The sequence below is a fragment of the Mus caroli genome, chromosome 8, assembly GCF_900094665.2.
Source record: "Mus caroli chromosome 8, CAROLI_EIJ_v1.1, whole genome shotgun sequence".
Taxonomy (NCBI): Eukaryota; Metazoa; Chordata; class Mammalia; order Rodentia; family Muridae; genus Mus; species Mus caroli.
This window is the reverse complement of record NC_034577.1, coordinates 109852729-109875112: the sequence shown is the minus strand read 5'-3', so window position 1 is coordinate 109875112 and position 22384 is coordinate 109852729. Positions and strand designations below refer to the sequence as shown.

At 45.8% G+C, this 22384-nt stretch overlaps 1 protein-coding gene across 1 annotated transcript in view; it reads right to left on the bottom strand.

The window, feature by feature from the left end:
- Cdh13 (cadherin 13) overlaps positions 1-22384 on the bottom strand; it is a 1030912-nt gene that overhangs the window by 615811 nt on the left and 392717 nt on the right. Inside the window, exon 3 of the mRNA XM_021169677.2 lies at positions 17972-18180. Coding sequence (XP_021025336.1) covers positions 17972-18180 — 209 coding nt within the window. The remainder of the gene's footprint in view (positions 1-17971; positions 18181-22384) is intronic.

The window sequence follows — 22384 nt, the reverse complement described above, 5'->3', positions numbered from 1 at the left end:
GGAGAGGGAGAGGGAGAGGGAGAGGGAGAGGGAGAGAGAGAGAGAGAGTCACTCAACATGGCAAACTTTATGCTATGTGACTGCCAACAAAATAAACATTAATACTAACCTATTAAATGCTTCAAAGAATCCAAGCAGGTTGGGACTCAAAAAAGCTAAAGAACTCAGCTATTTTGGTGCCTATAACTTTCCTAAGACAACAGTTTTAGGAAAATGGTGAGGGTCGGGACTCTCTTTGTATTACTAAGGTAAGAGTGGGCAGTGAAGCGAGGGATGGGGAAAGAGTGATCCTTGACTGGTGAAGGGATGGGCAAAACCCAAGAAATGGCCCTGGGAGGATTTATTTTAGCATGGGGTGGTCTGAGCATGAGAGCAGGGGCGGGGAGCCCAGGAGAGAACAACTAAAATATACTGAATGGAAGACAGAGGTGGCCAAGGTTCTAAAAAATATGTCAAGAGTGGTGATGGAGGAGGAGGAGGAAGAGAAGGAGGAGGAGGAGGAAGAGGAGGAGGAGGAGAAGTTAGGCTTCCTCAGGGAGGAGAGAGTGGGAAAGCTGTTCAGTGACAGGAGACAGGAGATGGGGTTGTGCAAGCTCAAGAACTTACAACTCTGAACTTGGCCAGAGCTAGTCATGGAAAACTACAGGAGGCTGATCTGGACTAACAGCTTAGGTCTAAAAGAAAAGTCTTAAGGTGGCGCTTCCGGTGATCAGCCACACATTAAGGATGAACATTAAGAGAAACAGGAAGTGCAGACACTCACAGCGAGGAAGCTGGCATGGGGCCCCGACCACAGTGTGCATCCTGATTGTCAGAAGCTCTGCCCCGAGGGAGAGTTTGTATCTGTGCGTATTGATTCTGTATCAACTCCATCCTATCCATGAAAATGTCTGAGGTTCAGTCTTGCATCCCAAGCCTGTCATACATGAAGCCCAGAGCTGTGAAATCCAGGGACACACGTCTTCAGATCCCCATCTCTATCCCCGGGAGGACAGCAATCAGCGTGGTCCATGGACTGTGTGTAGAATCCATGTTCAAGGTTGACAGAGGTTGCTGTGGAAACCTTCTGGGTGCAGCCGCTCCCCTAACTTGAGTCTCCTTCACTAGGGTAACATTCAGTTCATCTCCATCCCTTTGGCTCAAAAGGATAAACTGAGCCTGTGAGTGCTTTTTATAAAAGCTTGTGAATAGAAAGCTAGGCTCCAGGGGCTTCTAGCTCTGTGACCTTGGGCATGTCAGAGGCCCTTGTTGCATCTATCTATAAAGTAAAGACAGCAGCACCCATTTTGCAGAGCTGTGGTGAAGGTTAGCTGGCTTCATACAAGACCACAATGCAGAGCGTGCTGAAGAAGCTTGGCCAGGGTCCTCGTGATCACTGGCAATATTCATTCCACTGACAGTTTATTCATTCCACTGAATAAATAACTTGGCACACTGTGTCAAGCGCTGTATTTCTATCAGTGACTGTGTCAGTTTAGTCCTCACCCTCTGAAACAAAGTTTCATCATCTGTTGTACTGTGTAAAACAGCACAACCGTGACACTTAGGACTCAGGAAAATGTCAAAGGCATTTTTGTCTTCCTTTCTTTTCCTCCCTCTATTTCCATCTCCACCTTCTTTCCTTCCTTAATCCCTTCCTTAATCCCTTCCCTTCCCTTCCCTTCCCTTCCCTTCCCTTCTTTTCCCTTCCCTTCTTTTCCCTTCCCTTCTTTTCCCTTCCCTTCTTTTCCCTTCCCTTCTTTTCCCTTCCCTTCTTTTCCCTTCCCTTCTTTTCCCTTCCCTTCTTTTCCCTTCCCTTCTTTTCCCTTCCCTTCTTTTCCCTTCCCTTCTCCCTTCCCTTCCCTTCCCTTCCCTTCCCTTCCCTTCCCTTCCCTTCCCTTTATTTTATAAGGGTTTCATGTGGCCCAGATTGGCCTTGAACACTATTGACCTTGAACTTCTGATTGTCCTGCCTGTACCTGCCAAGTCCTGGGACCACAGGCCTGTACCACTTCCAGTTGAGCTGTGCTACAGTTTGAACACAGGGCTTCATCCACAACAGGCAAGTACCCCAGCATGCAAGGTCACATCTGTAGTCCATAAGGTATCATCGACGTCGTCATCTCTTCCTCCTCCTCCTCCTTCCTCCTCCTCCTTCCTCCTCCTCCTTCTCCTTCCTCCTCCTCCCTCCTCATCCTTCTTTCTCCTCCCTCCTCCTCCTCTTCTTTTTCTTCTCCTCCTCCTTCTCCTCTCCTTCTTCCTCTTCTTCCCCCTTTAAAAGATTTCTTTTATGTATGTGAGTACACTGTTGCTCTCTTTAGACACACCAGAAGAGGGCATAGGATCCCATTACAAATGGTTGTGAGCTACCATGTGGTTATTGGGAATTGAACTCAGGACCTCTGGAAGAGCAGTCAGTGCTCTTAACCGCTGAGCCATCTCTTCATCTCAAGTTTCTTCTCTTAAAATTTAGTTTCTGAACCACCTTCTTCTTCTTCTTCTTCTTCTTCTTCTTCTTCTTCTTCTTCTTCTTCTTCTTCTTCTTCTTCTTCTTCTTCTTTGTTTGTTTTGTTTCCTCCACCTCTAGAGACATCTAAGGAAGCCATGCTCTTTGGGGTGGCTCAGCATTGCTAACAAGGACCAAATTGAATAAGGGAAGTGGAGTGAAAGGGTAATCAGGTCTCAAGTATCAGGGTTAACCAGGGTTTAGAAGAATGGACAATACAGGGAGACAAATGATATAGCATGATTCCCTGGCTTGCCTCTTAAGGCTTTGGAGAGGAGGAGGAGGAGGAGGAAGAAGAAGAAGAGGAGGAAGAGGAGGAGCAGGAGGAGGAGGAGGAGCTAAAGCTAGTCAACATACCATATTCAGAATGAGAACAATGACCAGGGAACAGAGGGTGACCCTCCAAAAAAAAGCCTGTTTGGATTTTCAGTCACAGCCTGGGTCTCTCAGAGAACTGCCTTTGTTTATAGCTTTCTATCTTCAAAGGAAAGAAGCTGTAAAAAGTTGTCAGCAGAATCCCAATTTTCCTGACATGATGAAGGGTTTGGTTGGCGGTGCACACTTTTTTTTGTCAAAGGATTTGTTGCCAAAAGAGAGAGAGAACTGAAGGTGGTGGCTGATTTCCATAAAAAAATAAGAGCCAGGAGAAACTGTATCCATGGGCAATAGCACAGCACCCCATCCTGAGATCACAGGCCATGGCTCTTGTGATTGACAAGGAGAATAAGAGCTATGGGGGAAGGTGCCACCCCTTCCCTCTGAACTGTAAGACGCTGGGGCAATGGTTGGGGGTCACTTGAGAGTGTGGGAGGTGGTCAGAGCAGCCAGTGATCAAAGAGGGTGCTTTCCCAAAGCAGTGTCAAGCCTTGTGCATCTCTATGGCAGTGAGCAACCTTAGAAGTCCTGTCTCCTCCTCCATAGAACCCCTTCTCCCTGCCACTGGCTGTGCCTTCCGGTCCCAAGAGACCAGAAATTGCCAAGGGCTTTAATGTCACATCTCTGTGCTTCTATGATATTTTTTTCTGCCTATGTGTAGGTTCCGTTCTGCTACTGAATAAAATTTTGAAAGTGAATATTTTTTTTTTTTGAGAATTGAATTCTCTGGCTGGGAGAGGAGGGTGGGGTGGAGAAAAAGGACAGTTTGCAAAATTTGTTTTCTGCTTTAAAAAGCAGCAGCTGTTGCACCCTCCGATGATCATGCACACAAAATTTGCCATCCCATTTGCTGCTTCTGGTCTTATTTTGAAAACACAATTCTACAAGTAATAGTGTCAGTTTCTGTTAAGGGCCCCAGGGGGATGTGGGTGGGAATTCTTGCTATGTGTGCGTCATGCTTGCATCTGGAGGACAGAGGACACAGGTGTCTTCTTCTATCCCTCCTTCTCAGGTGATTGAGGTGGGACCTCACACTGAGCCTGCCACTCACAGTTCAGCTGGACCTCCTGCCAGTGAGGTCCAGAGATCTGTCTCTGCCTCCCAGTGCTGATATTACAGGAGCATGCTACACCTATCAGCTTTTTACATGGGAACTTGAACCCAGGTCCCGATGCTTTCATGGTTCACACTTTATCAACTGAGCTATCACCCCAGATTCTTACCGTTATTTTTTAAATGTAGCACCTCTAAAGATTCCAGGCAAGTGGTACAACTTCACAAGAAGAACCAGAAAGATGCCAGCTTTAATATGATAAAATCCACGGCAGACACAAGCACTTCCCGCTTGTCTGTGCAGTACCTTGAGTCTAGACTTGGCTCTATTTCAACAAGTGAGAGATGATCACATAGTACCCACAGGGTGACCAGGGAGGAGTTCTAATACTGGTATCTGCAGCAAATCATATCAGAGAACAGGCTTATAGCTAGGTGGGAAATCTGGTGAGCTAGACCATGCAATTTGATTGTTACACATGCTACAATATGAGAAAGATATAACTGATGTTGCAATCTATCCTTTTCCTTAATCTTAGGGTCTTTAGCCAAACGGTGACAGCCTGTGGTCTGTTCAGAGACTGGGACCGACCTCACATGGGAACCTTTGTGTCCTGCCCCTCAGCTTCAAGGTATTTATCCCCAAGGTGCCATTCTACATGAAGAAAACTTCATGTAGAACCTTTAGAAACAAACCAGGAAGCGGTACACCACCACAGTGGCTCAGGGCTCAGGCCCCTGTCTCAGGACTTCTTATAGCATCCTTCTTTGGAACAGTTTTGCTTCTCTGCACTTTGAACTTTCTCCCTGCCATTTCTGAGAGGAACAGCTAACTGTGTGCTGACTGCAGACCTAGCTCACAGTGGGCAGGCCTCTTCACAGAACTTCCCTAGGAGTTTGAGGGAAGACTTGATCTGAAAGGGAGGTCATTGTTTCCGGGGCTCTGGTTCAGATGTCTCCAGTGATTGATTTATGGTAACCGTAAAAGGTGGTAGAGTAGAACTGCCTGGGAGAGCCTAGGAAATATGCCTTTTATCTGTTTATCCTATTCTATCAGACAGCGAGGGAAGCTTCACCTCTCGAAAATCCCATATTCTGTTCACTTCAAAGCCCTGTGTGGCTGTTGTGGAATCTAACAATGGTCGGAACAATGGATTTGGACATCACTGTGGGTTTGAATATGAGGTATGCCAGTGAGCAGCTTCACGACTCAAGGCCTTAGGTCTGTGCGTCTCAGATCTCTGGAATCAACAGAGGGAAGCACTAGCTGCCCCAGGACATTCTTGTGAGGATTGAATCAGACAATCGCACGTGAAAATAAAATGGGAAATTATCATTTATAAGATTAGATATAATTGATGAATGGGAGGCATTTTGCCCAGACTTAACTTTGAAGACGAATATGGTTTCTGGCTTAGAAGCATTTATAGAAGAAGCCTTGTTGTTCCAATGATGTTCTTATTCCCTACGCTTCTCTTCAAGGGGAAAGAATTTTCAAAAGTGTTCTGACAGCACAAGACTTGTCTAATGACCTAAAACATTTATTAGGGGCTCTGCACAATGCTGGATCTGTATTTATTCCTCAACACATTTTTATTTTCTTTCCGTCTTCTCTTGTGTTCACTGGCTAGCAGAGAGCAGTGGAGACACTGCAAATGACATCACCACAGGAACAGCAGTGACTATGCTCCAGCAGAAGTCTCAGCTTACACCCCCTGGCTCTGCCACTTATCACAGAGGCAGACACTTGTCTCACTGATCTACTTCCATATCTATAAAATGGGCCTGAGATCTTCTAGGCGCAGTGTGGCTGGAGAGGCTGGAGAAATGATTCATGAGTGCGCACTCTGTGGGGGGTAAATACTCAGTGACTGGCGCTGTCATCCTTCTGTCAAAATATACAGTTGCTCTTATGGACTCCAAGGACAATTACGTCTCATGTGTACCTTAATGCCACCAATGACTAGGGAGCACTGTAAAAACGGATGCTCACATTGATGCTGTGTACTTGTGGTTTGAATGAGAATTGAGAATTTGAATTCCCATGAGGCTCATGTGTTTGGACACTTGGTCTCCAGTTGGTGATACTGTACAGAGCAGGTAATGGAACCTGTAGGAAGTGGGACCTTACTGGAGGAAGTATGTCACTAGGGGGTGGTTTCTTACTGGGCTCTACTGTTCTCTATCCATCTGCTTTCTCTGTGTGTGAATATCCTGATTGCTCTACTTCCTGACTGCCCTATTGGCCTCACCCCCTTCTACCATGCCTTCTCAACCATGATGGGCACTATCCTCTCTGGAAGTAGAAGCCAAATAGGCCCCTGTTTCCCTGATGTTGCTTCTGGTCATGGTTTGTCCCATCAGCAGAAGACTAATCAGGATTGTAAGCATTCAAAGACTTGGCATGAAAAGAAGAACATTTTCAAAAAGCATCTTTGACACTCTTAGCTGAGTTGATTGACTGCAGAAATGACAACATATCGGAGGTGCGATGTGGCACAGATGAGAGAATTTAATAAAACACTGTATTGGAATTGGCTTCTCTTGGTTCCGTTTGGTGGGATGCTAAGAGAACTTCAGAGGACAAGTGTGACTTCTGAGGTTGTGAGCTGAACCATGTGCCAACTGAGGTCTGCAGTTTTCCCAGGCTGAAAAGAGGCCAGAAAGTGCTTATCTCCACGTTCCGTTATTTCCCCCCAAGCATTCCAATTAAAATTAATCTTCAGAATATAGTTTTTGTAGATTCTGATCCACAAAGCAATCTGTTATCTACTTAAATTAATGAATCGAAGGATGTCTTTTTTATCTATATTTGAATGCTATCCTGGAGCTAAGAGCCATATAAACACAACAATTTAGGCATGTGTCAAAACAGAACAGCCCGATACACCGTTTAAGGCCCAATTCCTGGCTCGGTGTGATCATTTTTGAGCTGTATATTTTCCCCAATTTGGGTGACAGTTAAATGGATACTAATTTTCCTTAATAGTGACTTCAGACGCTCTTGCCATGGAGGGTGGTAATTCGCAGGTGTTTGAATTACTGCTTGTTAAATCAGTACCCATTAAGCTTCTACATCTTTAACTCATCCTTTCTTTCCGGTCACAGTAAATGCATACCCTGGTCCTCCTCGGGGATATTTATAAACATATTTTATGCAAGAGAACTTGACCTAATTGACTAGCTCTACAGAATCTGCATCATTCCTGACCAGTGTGAAGAGGTCTAGGGCTAAGCTAATCATTTCACTTAACCAACCACTTTCCTGTTAATAGCATCTATGTGGTTGGTGATTTGAATGAGAAAGGTCTCCTACAGTCTGAGTGGGGCACTTGAACTACCTGATTTCCAGTAGGTGGTGCTGTTCCAGGATGCTTAGGTGGTGAGAGTATGAACTGGGAGTGAGCTTTGAGATTAAAAACCTGCTCCAGCCTGCTTTCTCTGCTTCCAGCTTGCCTTTGCATGTGGACTGTTGGCTTCCTGCTCCTGCTGGTAGGTCTGCTGTTTGCTACCATGGATCCCCTCTGTAACTGTAAGCCAAAATAAACTCCTTTTTCCGGTAAGTTGCCTTGGTCTTGGTACTTTATCCAGACAACAGGAGAGCAGCAGATAGAGTCTGAACTCTTTGTAGAAATCAACGCAAATTACCCACATACAGGTACCTTAGACATGAGCTGGTGGAGGGGGTCCCAAATGGACAGGGTGCATATGAATGCCTCAGGGTTGAAGCAGGTTAAAGTTTACCTACAAAACAACTGTGCAGAGTCTTTTTGCCTAGAATATGTGATTAGGAAACCTAGGGAGTGAAGTAGAAGTTTTGGGTCTCCTTGGAGACTCAGTTGTGTCATGTGATGTTTCTCTGGAGGCTATGTTATGAGAGCATGTTTTTGTGTAAGCAGACACGTGGGAGGATGTTTCGTGGAGAACAGACACCTGGTGGTTTTCTGGAAGCGGCCGGGAAAAAGAGCAGCATGTGATGCTTTGGTAGAGAAGATGTTTGAGAGAACATGTGATGTTTGGAAAGGGTATAGATGTAACCTGACAGCCAATGGATGATGGTGTGTGGTATTGGTTTGCCTTGCCACTATTTCTGATCATCATTTGTCCTGACTTTGTAGAGGAAAAACATACCAAAGAACTTCTGGTGGTGGCTTCTTACCACTTCTACAGACTGGGGCCAATCAGCAGAGCCTCTCGAGGTTTCTTCTGGATTGAACGGCTGTTGTTGCTGATTCGCAAGTGGTGTTTGCAAGTGGATCTCGCTACCACCGCTGCTGACTTGTGTGAACTGAACTGCTGATCTCCTGACAATGCAGATTTATTTCATCCCAAAGAACTGTTTCTGAACAAGTCCACATCCTCCACTCTTTGCCCTGTTAGCCTTTCCTTCCCACTACCTGGTAAAGCATTTAAGTACACATATTAAAGCAGGTTTTGAGAAGCCTACTAAGGAGAGGTTAAATGAGTGACAGTATTTACTGGGTACTTGGGAGACAAGAAATGTTAGGAGCCATTTTGCCTGCTTCTGTGAATCAAGGCAGAATCAAGGCAGGCCAGGGTCTGCTGGCACATTTCCTGGAAAGGATAAGAGGGAATGCACTTGAAGCTCAAGGCCAGGGGCTGGATGTTCTGTTAATCTTAGAGAAAGGAACAGGGATAGGAACAGATAGCCAATGTATGTCAGCCATTGTCTCTGCTAGCCTGTGACTTTGTTTCCCATGATATTGCAAAGCATATAAAACCTATGAGAATTAAACTCGGAGCTGCCACAGTATTCACTGGAGAGCCCTTCCGATTTCTAATTTTTGTCTCTGAGTCTTCTTCTCTATCTTTCCTATAATCACCCTCATGCCCCCCTCAAAGGACTGTTCATCTGTCGGGCACTTACACTGACATGAAGCCTTCTTAAATGTCATGTATCTTATCATGGCGTCCACGCTTGGAGCTAATGCCCCCATTGTATAGATGGGAAAACTGACACCAAAGATCTAGGTGATGACTCATTACTATGTGGCTGAAAGTATGGTAGTAAACAGGTGATTGGAGGCACTCCTGAGGCAAGTCTGGGTTCTCTAATGTGCATAGTAACCTGGTTATATGTCCTCAGAGTGTGTATAAGCAGTGACAGAGGCCCTTTAACCACTGCTTTGGGGTCTGTTACTCAGGATATCATCAAAGTATTTGTTCAATAGAATGCCAAGGCTCTTATAAGTCATAGATAGAAACTCAGGCTTCTGAGAGGTTGGTTGTTCATGTTATATTATTATTTAAAAATGAATAAGCAAATTTAAAAATGAATAAACAAATGAGTTTTTTGCAAGTGGTTCTTTCTGTGATTGCTTGTTTTGTTTGTTTGTTTTTTCTTTAGCTGTTTTGAAGCAGTCTGCATTTCCATCCTTGGAGCTGGATCAGGAGGCAGAACCATGTCATTTCAATTACACATTCGCTGCGATGACGAACATGAAGATATACAAGCCTGGAACGCAACCTCTGCAGTTCATGTGACCACCTTTTACATTTCATTGTCAAGGAATTCTTAAAATGACAAAACGAGGCAACAATTATGAATATTATTTGCATTTAATTTGAGGGACTTGATTTAAAGTTCAGGTTCCCTTTTGGTGGGGGCTGGGTTTTATGCGCTTTGACTTCCAGGAAAAGAGTATACATCACTCCTAATTAACTGCTAAACACTGCCAAGTCCTTGGTGTTTATTAAGTGACTCAGAGAAATAGAGCATCTCTTCTCTAGAAGTCTGGCCATTGACAGATATAAACAAGGCTCGTAGCCATAGGAATTGCCACTTAGAGCCTTCTGGAATCGAAATGAGGACAACTGGTGATGTTGGGCAAGTGCAGGGATTGGTGTTCTCAATCTGCCTCATTCAGTCACTGAGCGTGTGTTATGGATCTGGCTTTGACAACCCAGTCATGAGGAATAATTGTCATTGTCATGGCACTTAAACATTTCACTCGTCATTCTTAGTGCTTTGCAGGTAGCTCATTCTGTTGCCATGACACCCGAATGAGGTGCTCTGATGAGCCCATTTCACAGCTGAAAAAACTCGAGTGGGGGCATGGTCTACGCTGGGATTCCTGCCAAATTTTTTTTAGTGGTCCACCCAGGTGCCAATCCTTGAGCTTGGAGGTTCAGAACTGAGATGCACTAAAGTAGGAAGAAGGAGAGAGTTGACATTTATTGGAGATCAAGGGAGGCTGGAAAAGAAGCATGGAGGGAAAGAACCAACAAGGTAGAGGGAGCAATCGAGAGGCATTCCCAAAGAAGGGCCATCTAAAGAAGGCCTGAAGTAGCCACGTGTTAGCCAGACTAGTGCTGGCCAATGAGCCACAGAGATCATATTGGAAGTGACAGAGTCTGAAGAGAGAGGCAGGGACTGTGAAGGAGTAGGGAGATGTGGTCCACCCATGGACACAGTGGGCTCCTATCAGGAGTGGTACGTTTCAATGAAGAAATAATATGAGCAAGATTTATCATTCTACTCATTCATTTATTCAAAACACACATACAAAGGACTAACTGTGCAGCCTGCACTTGCTAGGTGCTAAGGAAGGGCAATGATTGTACAACAGGAAGAAAAGTGGGAGGGAGGAGGTAAGGGAGACAGGAGAAGAGTGAGAGAGGAAGGGGCAGAGGAAAGAAGAAAGAGGCTGTGTTCTTGTAGCCCCCGAGAGGCTTACCACTATAGAACAGAACAAGGCATTAAACTTGGAAACAAGGAAAAACACATCACTAATAGGAGAGCCAGAAAGGAGAGGCACTGTGTTGGGAGGGAGGCTGCTGCTGCTGCTGCTGCTGCTGCTGTGTGTGTGTGTGTGTGTGTGTGTGTGTAGTCCCGACTCAGAAGAGGAGCAGGGGAGACTCTGGGAGGAGATGATATCTCATCAGGCAAATCCTGTTGGAGGCAAGAAGTTGAATGGGTAATAGGGCCACTGCTGGACCTAGCCACCTGGACCAGGGCATCTATATTTCCCAACTCCTCAGAACTGAGGCTCCCACGTGACCTAGGTATAGACAGCTCAATTCTCTAACCTTAAGTCAAAATAACAAACAAATAATGTAGGTACTGACAGGCAGGCTGGGGAAGGATAAATCTCCTTTACATACACGCAAATATATCTCTTCATAGGGGTGCAGCACAGGGATTTTTTTTTCTCCTGGCTAATTCTCTGAAGCTCTGTACACAGGTGAACACATAAACATAAATGATATTCACATGCAAATGAATGTGGGTGGGGCATATACACCCTCCCCCATCCCCACCTACCCCCTCTGCTGCTCTCCAGCTCCTCTTGATCAGGCAGTGAGAGATAGTCAGCTTAGTGACAGGAAGACACAGTTTGGTTCAGGCTCACTTTGGTGATTCAGGATTCGCCCCCACCTTCTACAGGGCAGCAAACTGGTTTGTGCATGGATGGCTAACCTCTCCACTCACATAACAATAACTCCGAGCCTGTCAAGAGACTGGAGATTAAACTGTCCTGCTCATCTCAGATCTAAGGTGAACTTACAGAGCTCAGCTGAGTATTAGCTTATGAGGAAGCCCACTAAAGAGTCAGAAATCGCTTTATAATTAAGCAACTAGTGTGCCAAACTCGGGATGCAGGGGTTTCCGTTGTATGTGACATCATATAGTGTGGAGTAAAGAGAGAACACTGCCTTCCCATCAAGCTACGTTCCTCACAGCTGAACTGGGAGTGTGCTGTCATTTGTCCTAGAGAAATCTTTATATCTTTTAATATATTGATTGGATTTTGCTCTTTGACAATTTCATGTATGCCCTGTTCAAAATATGGCAAGATAAACTTAGCAACTATGGCTTCTCCAGTTTGGGTTTCACTGGATGTCATCCCTACCACCCCGAGACGCCTTCCCTCTGCCAACTTTGAACCACTTTCTTTGGCTCAGTCTTACAGCATCGGTCAATAAATTCAGCCTGAGGCTCTGTCTTCAGGAGATATCAAAGAAACCCTGTTGACCCCTCCACTGCTTGAGGCCATCTGCTATGCCCAGTGGAGAGACACAGAGCCCTGGATTCTGCTCTTATCCCTATTTCATAGACAAAGGTATCAGGGTTCAGAGTGGTGAGTGGCTTGTCCAGAGTCAAGCAATCAGTAAGCAGAGGGGTGGAGAAGTGGGCCTCCTCATTTCTACTCCAAAGCAAAAGTCCTGCCATCTTGAATGGTCCCACACTAGTCACCAACTCCTGGAAATGTCTATCAAGCAGTCTCAAGAGCCTCTAGTTCAATATGCACAGGTCTTACCAAACTTCCGGCCTATCTACTTCAGTCCTACCTGGTCTCATTCATCTAGGTCTTCCAGGCCGGAAAACAGAATCATTCAGACACACATGTTGGCCCAGTTCTTCCTTCAAGCCATACTCTGTACATGTAATTTCCCCAGTTGCTTCTATGCAGCCATATACTGCAAGTCTCTTGACCCATGGGCAATGGCGGCACCTGCCCAGGGTAGTATTCCTGCCAGCAGAGTATCAAGGGATGTGTGCTTGAAGAGAGGAGCCTGGGTTTCAATCTTCCTTCCTGTCAATTTCAAGTTAGGGCTCTTGGCTGAGTTCTCTTGTGTGCATATGGTAGGGGAATAACATGACCAACCTCACCGGGAGAGTGTAAAAATGAGAAAAAAAAAACATCCATTAAAACATATGTTGAGGTTCACACCCTTTAAAGGGTTCCACGAAGTAGATTCTTGAAAAGAGTAGTGGCCATCATCTCTACTTGCTCTCATCTCTACTTGATTCAAGACTTCCAAACCTTTCCATCCTGTCTGTTCCTCTCTGTCTGCCAAGAGTCTACAAATATCACTATTGCCTTTCACATGAGTCTAAACCCCTCTTTGCTTGCCCACTTTTCCCGTGATTTTAACTCAATGCTTTCTCTTTAGTCTCCTTCAGCTCCCAATGCAGGACACTCAGGCGTTGTAGTTCTATGGGGAGTACAGAGTGTGCCGCCTAACCCTGAGGGGACACACTTCCTTCTCATAGCCGTGGCTGCAGCTCTCCTAGTTGAGTGACAAGACCAGTCTCAAACTCCTGGGTAGAGACAGAAGTAAGTTAAAATGGAGAGTAATGCTAAGTATGAATAAGGGGTCTCAAAATATTCTTCTAGTTTCAGCCATAGGTCAGAGAGAGTCGGAATAGTATTGAATAGGAAGGAGCCCGTGACATTCCAGACTGGATCAGGCTTCTCACTTGCCACAGTTACCATAGTCTCTGGAATGTGACCTCTGTGTTCATGCTTAGTTCCTGACTGGGAGAAGATCAAGTCTCCACCCCTGGTCAGAACAGAGGAGTCAGAGCTGAGCCTCAGCCCCATGACCTACTTGCTGTGCATTCGGACCAGGGTCACCATCATTGCCTCTCACACTCCTCACCCATGAGGAGGAGATGATGATGCCCTGCTCTTGGCAGGCCGTGGGACATAAGGAGTGAATAAGGCAGGGGAGGGCTGAGCTCTTGGCACATTACATAAGCATCAGCATTGGCCATTACTGTAGCCCCAGCAAAATGCTAACAGTTACTACTGCATACATTGTCTCAGTTTGATCCCCACGAAGACCCTGGGAGGTCCATTACCATCTCTTCTTTATGGATGATAAACTCAAAGTAAATGAAGGCTGGGGAGGCACAGCCATTTACCCAAGGTCAAAGAGCTAAGGAGAGACGTATCCTGTCGGCGATTAGTCATTTCCCTCAGGAGGTATGACCTCATGGCACATTCCTCACTCTCCGAAGGGACCATCCTTCAAGGGACAGCTCAGGCCAGGAAAGGGCAGCACCTTAAGGATGCCCGAGGCACGGGCTGAGCAGCCAGGGTGACTCTGCACAGAATTCACCAATACCATTGCGTGACCTTGGACTAGTCAGTCTTCACAGATCTTTCTCAGCAAGATGGAGTGCAGAACGCTTGCTGCATTACACAAACCAACAAGTATAACTAACACACGTTCACAACCACATACACCAAAAGTATAACACATGAGAGGGGGACCCTCACAAACTGCATGTATAAATGGCTCGGGATTCTTGACCCTTCCCTTCTCCAAAGGCTCATAGTGTCCCTCCCTTTTACATTTCTGTGCACTGAGTACTAAAACCATGCCTGTGTACCTTCACTTTCCCCTCTGATGGGACGCCAGGTCAATGCTTGTGCAGTTAGGGTGTGAAGATGAAATATTCCTCCCAGGTCCATATGTGGGATACTTGGGTCACCAGCTGGTGGTACTATTTTAGAATGTTCTGGAATCGTTAGAAAGTGTGGCCTAATTGGAGGAAGCCAGTCACTTGGGGCATGCCTCTGAAAGCTCTGCCTTGTCCCCAGTTCTATCCCTGTCTGCCTGTATCCCATAATCTGTGTGCTCCCACAGGGCCCATGCACTCGCCTCACCACAGACCCGGAATCAGCAGAGCCAAGTATCTGCGGTGAAATCTCTTGAACAGTGACCAGAAATTAATCTCCCTTTACATTGTTCCTATAGGCTATAGGTATTTCGATGACAGTGGCAAGAGAGCAAATAATGTTCCTACTTATTGATAGCCCCTTATAGTCCCCTATAGCCTTGCTCTGCCTGACCACACAGTGGGGCCTTTTCAAACACCCGCTCAGAAATGGTGAAATGGCACAGTTGGCAAAGCAACTGCTATGTACATATGAGGACCTCATATCAGATCCCCAGGACCCATGTGAGAGGAATACAGGGATGCCAGTCTCTAACTTCAGAGGCAGGAGGATTCCTAGAGCTTATGGCTAGCCTGTCTGGTTGAATTGGTAAGCTTTGCATTCACGGAGAGACTAATCTGCCTGAAAATATAGGATGGCAAATGGCGAATCGCTGGCCTCCATATGCTCAGGTACACATGTACATCCCACGCATGTGTGTGTATGCCTGTATAAGCATATGTGTGTGTGTTTTCTCTCTGTCTCTTTTCCCCCCTTTCCTCTGTCTCTGTTGTCTCTCTGTATGTCTCTGTCTCTGTCTGTCCCCCCTCTCTCTCTCATACACACACACACACACACACACACACACACACACACTCAGGCATGACCCACCCCTCCCTCTCCAGGATCCTACCTGGTTTTCCTTTTCTTTTTTCCTTTTCAAGATTTTTTTTTTTTTGGGTTATGGATACATCTGAGCACATCTAAACCTCCTAACATTATCAAGGCTCCTGGAGCCTGTTCTAATGGAGTCTGGCCCTCAGAATGCCATAGCAGCCAGCTCCCTCCCCCACCCCTCCCCCAGTGCTTTGTAGGAAGCAAACAATCTCAGCAGAGCTCTGTTCATGGTACATATAGACAGTGGCAAATGGGAACCAACCAGGACTGGGAGGAGGTGGGCTGCTGGAAGCGCCTCACGGGGCCTCGAGAGACGCGAATAAAGGTTGAGAGACCCAACTAGGACCCTAAACCTGACTCCAGCCAAAGCTAGAAGCCACTGACCCCGGGTCCCTGTCCTTTGAGGGAGGTTTTTGTCCTGAGAAGTACCCAGAATCCTCCCTTCCATCCTTTGAGCAAACACTATGACATTGTTTACTTCCTATAAATATGAACCAATAATCATGGCAAACGATGCCCATTAGAAACATTTAGTTCCTTATGTAATCATCCCCTCTCCTGGTCTTCATACCATTTACACTCCCTTAAGAAGCTCTATCTATCTATCTATCTATCTATCTATCTATCTATCTATCTACCTATCTATCTACCTATCTATCTATCTATCTATCTATCTATCTATCTATCTATCTATCTATCTATCTATTTTTCACTCGCACAGTCTGGCAGTTGTGTGTTTGCATTGTTTGACAAGTTGCTCTATCACAAGTCAGTGAGATGCCATGAAACCAGCACCAGCCAGTAAGAAACAGGCTTGCCTTTGTGTATGGATGACTACTCCGCTGGTGAATACAGTCACCAATGTCCTACTGTCTTTAAAAAAATCAGTGACATTGTTGGCTTAATACTACTAATAATAGGCATGCTGTCAAATGCCTTCTGAATGTTTATGTTTATAGTTTAATGCTGCTCACAGCCTTGGTCAGAGAAGCGTCTTGTTGTCATGGGCATCAGTCCCTGCACAGACATCTGCATCAACCCAACCCCAGGGCTCAAGGGCACAGGGAATGAAAGATCCAGAGGGTGGGGAGGAGCGCCATAAAATGATGTCTTTTGGATATGACACGGCCTTTGTACTCAGTACAGAACGTGCTGCATAAGACCAAGCCTGTCGTTGTCACATCCTGGATGGGGGAGGGGCTCATGATCTGCCATCCCTATTTGAGGAACTACTGGTGGCTGATGGCTTCTAAGAGGGGAAGTCACTTTGGTTTTTTGTGACTTAGTTACTAGTAAGTGGCCCCTCATCCAGTAACCAACCCCAAGCCCCAAATCCGTGCTTATGCAGGCAACCCAGGTTAGACCCAGTGGGTCATGAAGAGAAAGACTTGAAAAGTAAGGGGGACTTGTTGGAAATGACTTCAGAAGGCATGGGGCTAGTAAAATCGTAGGAGGGGCAAATGGGATCAAAATGCCCTGCATACTGCATGAAACTATCAAATCATAGATAAAGTATCAGTGGTGTTCATGTGCATGCGTGTGTGCATGCATGTGTGGTGTTTCAATCTCCCCCTAACTTGCAGACTCACAAACAGAAAGGAGAACCCTGGAGTTTATTCTGCCCAGACATGGTAAACAGAATCCATCCCCAGAAACAGCTATACGTGACCAACTGATGGTTACTCCTACAAGTGGTGCATTGGGAAAGACACTCCAGTTCAGCCAAGGGCATTCGGCCCATCTGTCATGAGTGTGATGACAGCATGCCCACTTGTGAGCCATCCCAGCCTGTGTCACCAGTCTGCAGATGAGAAGTTGTACCACTCTTCTAAGATTGTGGAGACACTGCTGGCGTGGAGGCAGCTCTCGTCAGTTCTACACCTCACAATCGACCCAGCTGGGGCAGCAATCTCTGACTTCTACTGAAGTCAACTGCAGACAAGGCAGGGTTGTGCATCACTAGATGGAGGAGACTCACAGGGTTCTCAGAGAGGAGAGCTAGGGCAGCAGGCACGGGAAAAGGCTCTCCATGCCTAGCTGGGGACACCACCACTATTGCTGTCTTTGTTTTCTGGGAGTCGGCCAGAGTGCTTTTCGAAACTTCTAATGAAAACACCAGAGTCATTGAGCCCCAGAGAAGGAAGACTTGGTTGCAGATTATCACCAAAGGACTCAGCCAGTCACAATAATTATGCGTACATTACATGGGGCACTCATCAGGTGTATACACATATATGGGAGTGCCGGGGGCTTGCATACATGAGTATCCAGAAGGGAATACATGCCAGTTGATGGGGAAAGTCATTCTGTGTCCAGTGCTCACCTCGCTATAAATTTAAGAGCCATTGTGTTCCAGGCATGCCAAATACCCATCCCTCTTTCTCTGATAACAGCTCTTGCATTAAGTTTTAAGTAAATATCCTCTTTCATTCCAGCTCCCTGTATTAGGCAGGTGGAGACATCTTCAGGAAAGGACATGGTACCATGAAGGGTGTCCCAAGTGGTTCAGTGTCTAGTTTAGGGATGGTCATGTAATATAGTTAGAGCCAATGAGAATCAGGCACAGGCTTTGGTTGATATCACCAGGAAGAGATAAAGCCAGGCTAATTCAGCCTGAAGAAGGAAGTGGACATATCAGGGAATCTCTGCACTGGGACACCCGCAGAGAGGAGCCAATGAGCAAGATGGAATCAGAAGACAGATACAAATCAGAGCTGATGCCCTTGTCTAGGTACCAATGCAGAGACACGCTTGCTGCAGAAGGAAGCCTAAAGTATGTCAGTTACATGCACTCCTGCATTCCCACTGCCTTGTCCTTCACCTTTTGTTTTTTGGGTTGGGTTTTTGTCACTCATAGCAATGCTAACAACACCATAAAGACTCCAGAACAACACAACAAGCCCTCATCTCCCACGTGATACAGAAGGTAACATTGGTCTCGCAACTCATGCCCCGGCAGTCGAGTTACCTGCAAGGAGCCCTGGATGTCTTTGCCCCCGACAATCACCAGTTCTGCCATGTCTTCAGCATGAGGAGTCCTAGCATGGACAAACAGGGTCCTGCCCACCGCAGTGATGTTTCTGAGAGCCACTAAGGTGCCATCGCTGTTCACCTTGAAGTGTGGGCTTGAGACCTCGTAGTGCAGCTTCTCATTGCCCTTGCAGTCACTGAAGGTCACTAAGGAAGGAAGACAAACAGTGGAAGAAAGGTGAGGCGGTTGGATGGGACTTAACACTGGAGAAGTCTCTGATCTGTTAAGCATGGGTGTTATGAGTGTGTGCTACTACTCCACAAAGCTGCCCTTTATCCTGATCAAAACCACTTGTCTCAGAGTGATTTTGATGATGCTGATGGAGTTTACCCAATCATGACACAACCTTGGGCTTAGGATGCAGCTCATCTGGAAGAGAGAAACACACAGTGTTCTGTATTTGGTCTCTAGTGATGCTCAAATTGGGCATGGAGATAGGGGTCTTTAATCCCTAGCATTTGGAGGTAGATGCAGGAATATCAGAAAAAGTCATCTTTGACTACATAACAAATTAGGGACTATCCTGGGCTACAGGAGGTCTGCTCAAAGAGGAAAACACAAAACCATATAGCCTTGGTTCAATTTTATTTTCTAGGGAAGTGCTCAGCATTGTGGAGGCTGAGGAATAGGGCATGCCCTGCCCCTAACTAAGGGCTGCGGATGAAGTAAGGGTCAGATATGGATGAGTTTGTTTGATGGAAGTGACCTGGTTTTTGCAGTGCCTGAGTCTTGGAGCAGAACCACAGCAGAGAGATGCATCAAAGATGGTGTTGACAAGACAATAACTGAGCTGCAACTTGAAACTGTGTGGACCAGCAGGCTCTATAAAGGGTGAAGAGAGAGTGTTCAGGCATTCAAGCTTATTCAAAGAAATGATGGGTGTTCATGAAAGTGCAGGGGGTGCCAAATAGATTCGGGGAAAGAGGGCACCTGGGGGCACTTATGAGTCGTGAATTGAAAATGGGCGAGAGGTGTTGGCAAGTGGAGGAACATTCTGAAAAAAATTTTTTTTAAACAAATAGAAAAAGCCAGTAAATTAGGGTGTTTCCTGGAAGCCGTCCACTTATCCTACAGAATAGACTGTACCAGCAGTAGGTGTGTGCTCTGGTTCTAGTGCAGAGCAGGGTTGGAAATCACATGAGAACCATTTGATGTCACAGAGATGTCTGTCATAGACATGAGCTATAGAGAGTGGTTTGGAGATGGGCAAGAAGGAAAGCCAAGAAAATCAGGTAGCTTGACGCAGATTAAGGGCATGGTATGGAGATGGAGATGGAGGTCCTGGGATGTGAAGGATGGGTAGATGAGGTCAAACTTTAACTATGTGAGAAAAAAAATAGAGTCAGAAGCTCTTAGACGAGCCACCTGGGTCTTACACAATGGTACCAGTGGTGCTGATGACATTGAACCATGCTCCTCTCTGGGGTGTCTCTATACCAGGCCCATAATCCCACTATTCCAGCTCTCTCCATGTGTTCTCTATCTGCTTGCCTGCCTCCCTTCTGTTACTGATTTTGAGGACCCTTGTAGGTGAGCATGGAATTGGATTATATTTGTACATTCTTATTTACAGTGGGTATTTTCTTAAAGATTTACTTTTCTTTATTTGTATGTCTGTTGGTGTATACCATATGAGTGCAAGTGCCTGTGGGGACCAGAGGGGGGCATTAGATCTCCTGCAGTTGGAGTGACAGTTAAATATGAGTTGCCCAGTGTCAGTGCCAGGAACTGAACTTGAGTACCTCAGTGAGCTGTAAGTGCTCATAACTACTAAGCTTTCTCTCCAGTGTTTCTAAGATGGTTTCTAAGACCCCAGTGCATCCCAGGCTAGAACTGAATACATAATATCCTTATTCATATGCACACATGCTTATGATAAAGTTTAATGTATAAAGTATGCGTGGTAAGAAATTAATAACAATAACGAGTAATAAAAACATGATTATAACACTTTTCTGTAATAAAAGCTATGTGGGTGGAATCCAAATCATTACACGGATCATGATCATGATATCATACTCTAGTATTCGGCTGCACCAAGTTTGTTTATTCTATAAACAATAAAATTCTCTCTTTCTCACTTTCTCTATAAACAATAAAATACTCTCTCTCTTTCTCACTTTCCCTTCTTCCCTGTCTCACCATCTCTTCCTTCTCTTCTCGCTCTCTGTTTCTGTCTTAGTATGCATGTGTGTTTCTCTTTCTTTCACTGTCAGTCTCCCCATATCTCTTTCTCTGTCTCTGCCTCTTCCCCATCCCATGCTCGGTGTGTGTACACTTGTGTGTGTGTACACTTGCGTGTGTTTGTGTATGCCTGTGCAATTTTGGACTTAAAACTTTCAGATTGCACCTGGCTGAAGGTAACTAAAGCAAAACTCCCAATAAGGAGCACGGCACACCCATGTTTGATACTCTCCCTGGCAGTCTTGTCTACTCCATAAATCTGTAATGAGACATGGAACAAGCAACTCAGTGCATTTCCGAGGTGTTGGCAGAGCTGTCTGCCCATCCCTCAGATCATGGCACAGAACTTGACTGGTTCTCTCCCTTACTGAGTACAGTAGCTCCCTTCCTCCCTAGAAGCCTCACCATCATCAGTAATGGAGCCACAGAGACAACACCATACATTGCATTCAGTGGGTAATAGAACTACCCAGCAGGTTCCTTTTGTTCTTGACTTCATTCACCTAACATGACTTTTGTGGGGTTCAGATATGGAGTAGTTTCCCCAAATCACTACTTAGTCACCACTAAAGATTATACTGACCCTAGTCATTGGCTCATAGTCCAGGATGCCGCTATGTTAATGATGCTATCAACAAGTACCAGGGCTATTCTTAGCCTTCATCTCTTACAATGTTACTCTGGGAATGTTATTTTCTATGTCTCTTGGTGACCCAATGTCAACTTGGGTCTGAGTATACTGCTAAAGCTATGGAAAGATCTGAGGGGCTGAGGCTGCCTTGCGCTTCCAGGAAGATGGTGCTTAAAATGACCATTATGACGTCACCTGGCAGCAAGGATAGCTGGTGGAGGCGGAGCACTCTTCCGCATGAATCCAGAGCTGAGTGTTTACGCACATGATCTCATCTTCACAGCAGAGAAGAATCAACCACCGCTCTGATCCCCCTACTTGGAGCTTTCTAGATAAGGTCATTATGGTTAGGAGAATGTGCCAAGAGCAGTCCACATAGTTTATAAATGAGAAATGGAGAAAAGAATCCTGGTTCATGACAGCATCATCATTACATAAGGACAGTCACTCAGCAGAGTAGAGCCCTTCTGGGATCTACTCAGAACTGAATGTCAGAGTCCCACAGAGCTCAGTCCTGCTCCCATAGCTGAGAAGTAAATTGCATTCACTGCTTCTCAGTCACACGGTGTGATGCTGACCTTGGTACTCGACTATATCTGGAACCAACTAAAATCCAACTGCTCAGCAGGCCTGTGGGGGATTTTCTTGATTGGGCCATTTGAAGTGGGAAAAACCAGCCTACATAAAGGGACATGGATAAAGGTAGCTTTTGCTTTGGGCGTACTTGCCCCCACTCTTGCTGGCAAGCTCATCTGCCTTACTGCTGTAACATTCCTTCACTGATGTTAGAGCCTACTTCTTCAGGGTTCCAATGTGACCTGAAGACCAGCAGCTCTCTAGGAATCTACCAGGCCCCCAGCACCAGATTGGGACCACTGAGCCAGCCAGCCTTGTAGACCGAACCTCTACAAGATTCTTGGCCTTCTATTGGTAGACAAACAGTTTTGAATGAAGTAAGTCACAGTCTGTGAGTCAGTCTGATAAATACCCCCTGAAATATATATATAATTGCTCCATCAATCCTGTTGCTGTAGAGAGAGTCCTAACTAACTTGCCCTGTATTCAGGCTCCAGGACCATCTTTACCATTGCTCAGATAGACTTTGATACCTGCAGTTCTCTGACTCTTGTTCCCTTCCTATGACTATCTTGGTCCTCAAGCTTCCTCAGGCTTACACATTGTCAGCTCTTGGAGATAAGTTGTACAGGGGTCATTAGCACAGAGCTCACATCCACTGGGACCAACACTCCAAAATGACAAGACCTGCAGAGACTTGCTGCCACACAGCCAGCATAAGGACTCTGGCCATAGCCCATGAACAGGATCAAAGCAGACGGCCTTTGTTCTAAAGGCACTGGGCAAGGGAAGATGGACAGAGAGAGGACTGTGGGAGTCCTGGATTCATATCAAACTTCCTCCTGGTCTTGCTTCTTCCCTTCCTATTTCCCGCACTCCATCTCTATCTTCCACAAATACTGAACAAGAGCCTATATGGTGAACACTGAGTTCATAGCACTCACAAGAACCAACAGTCT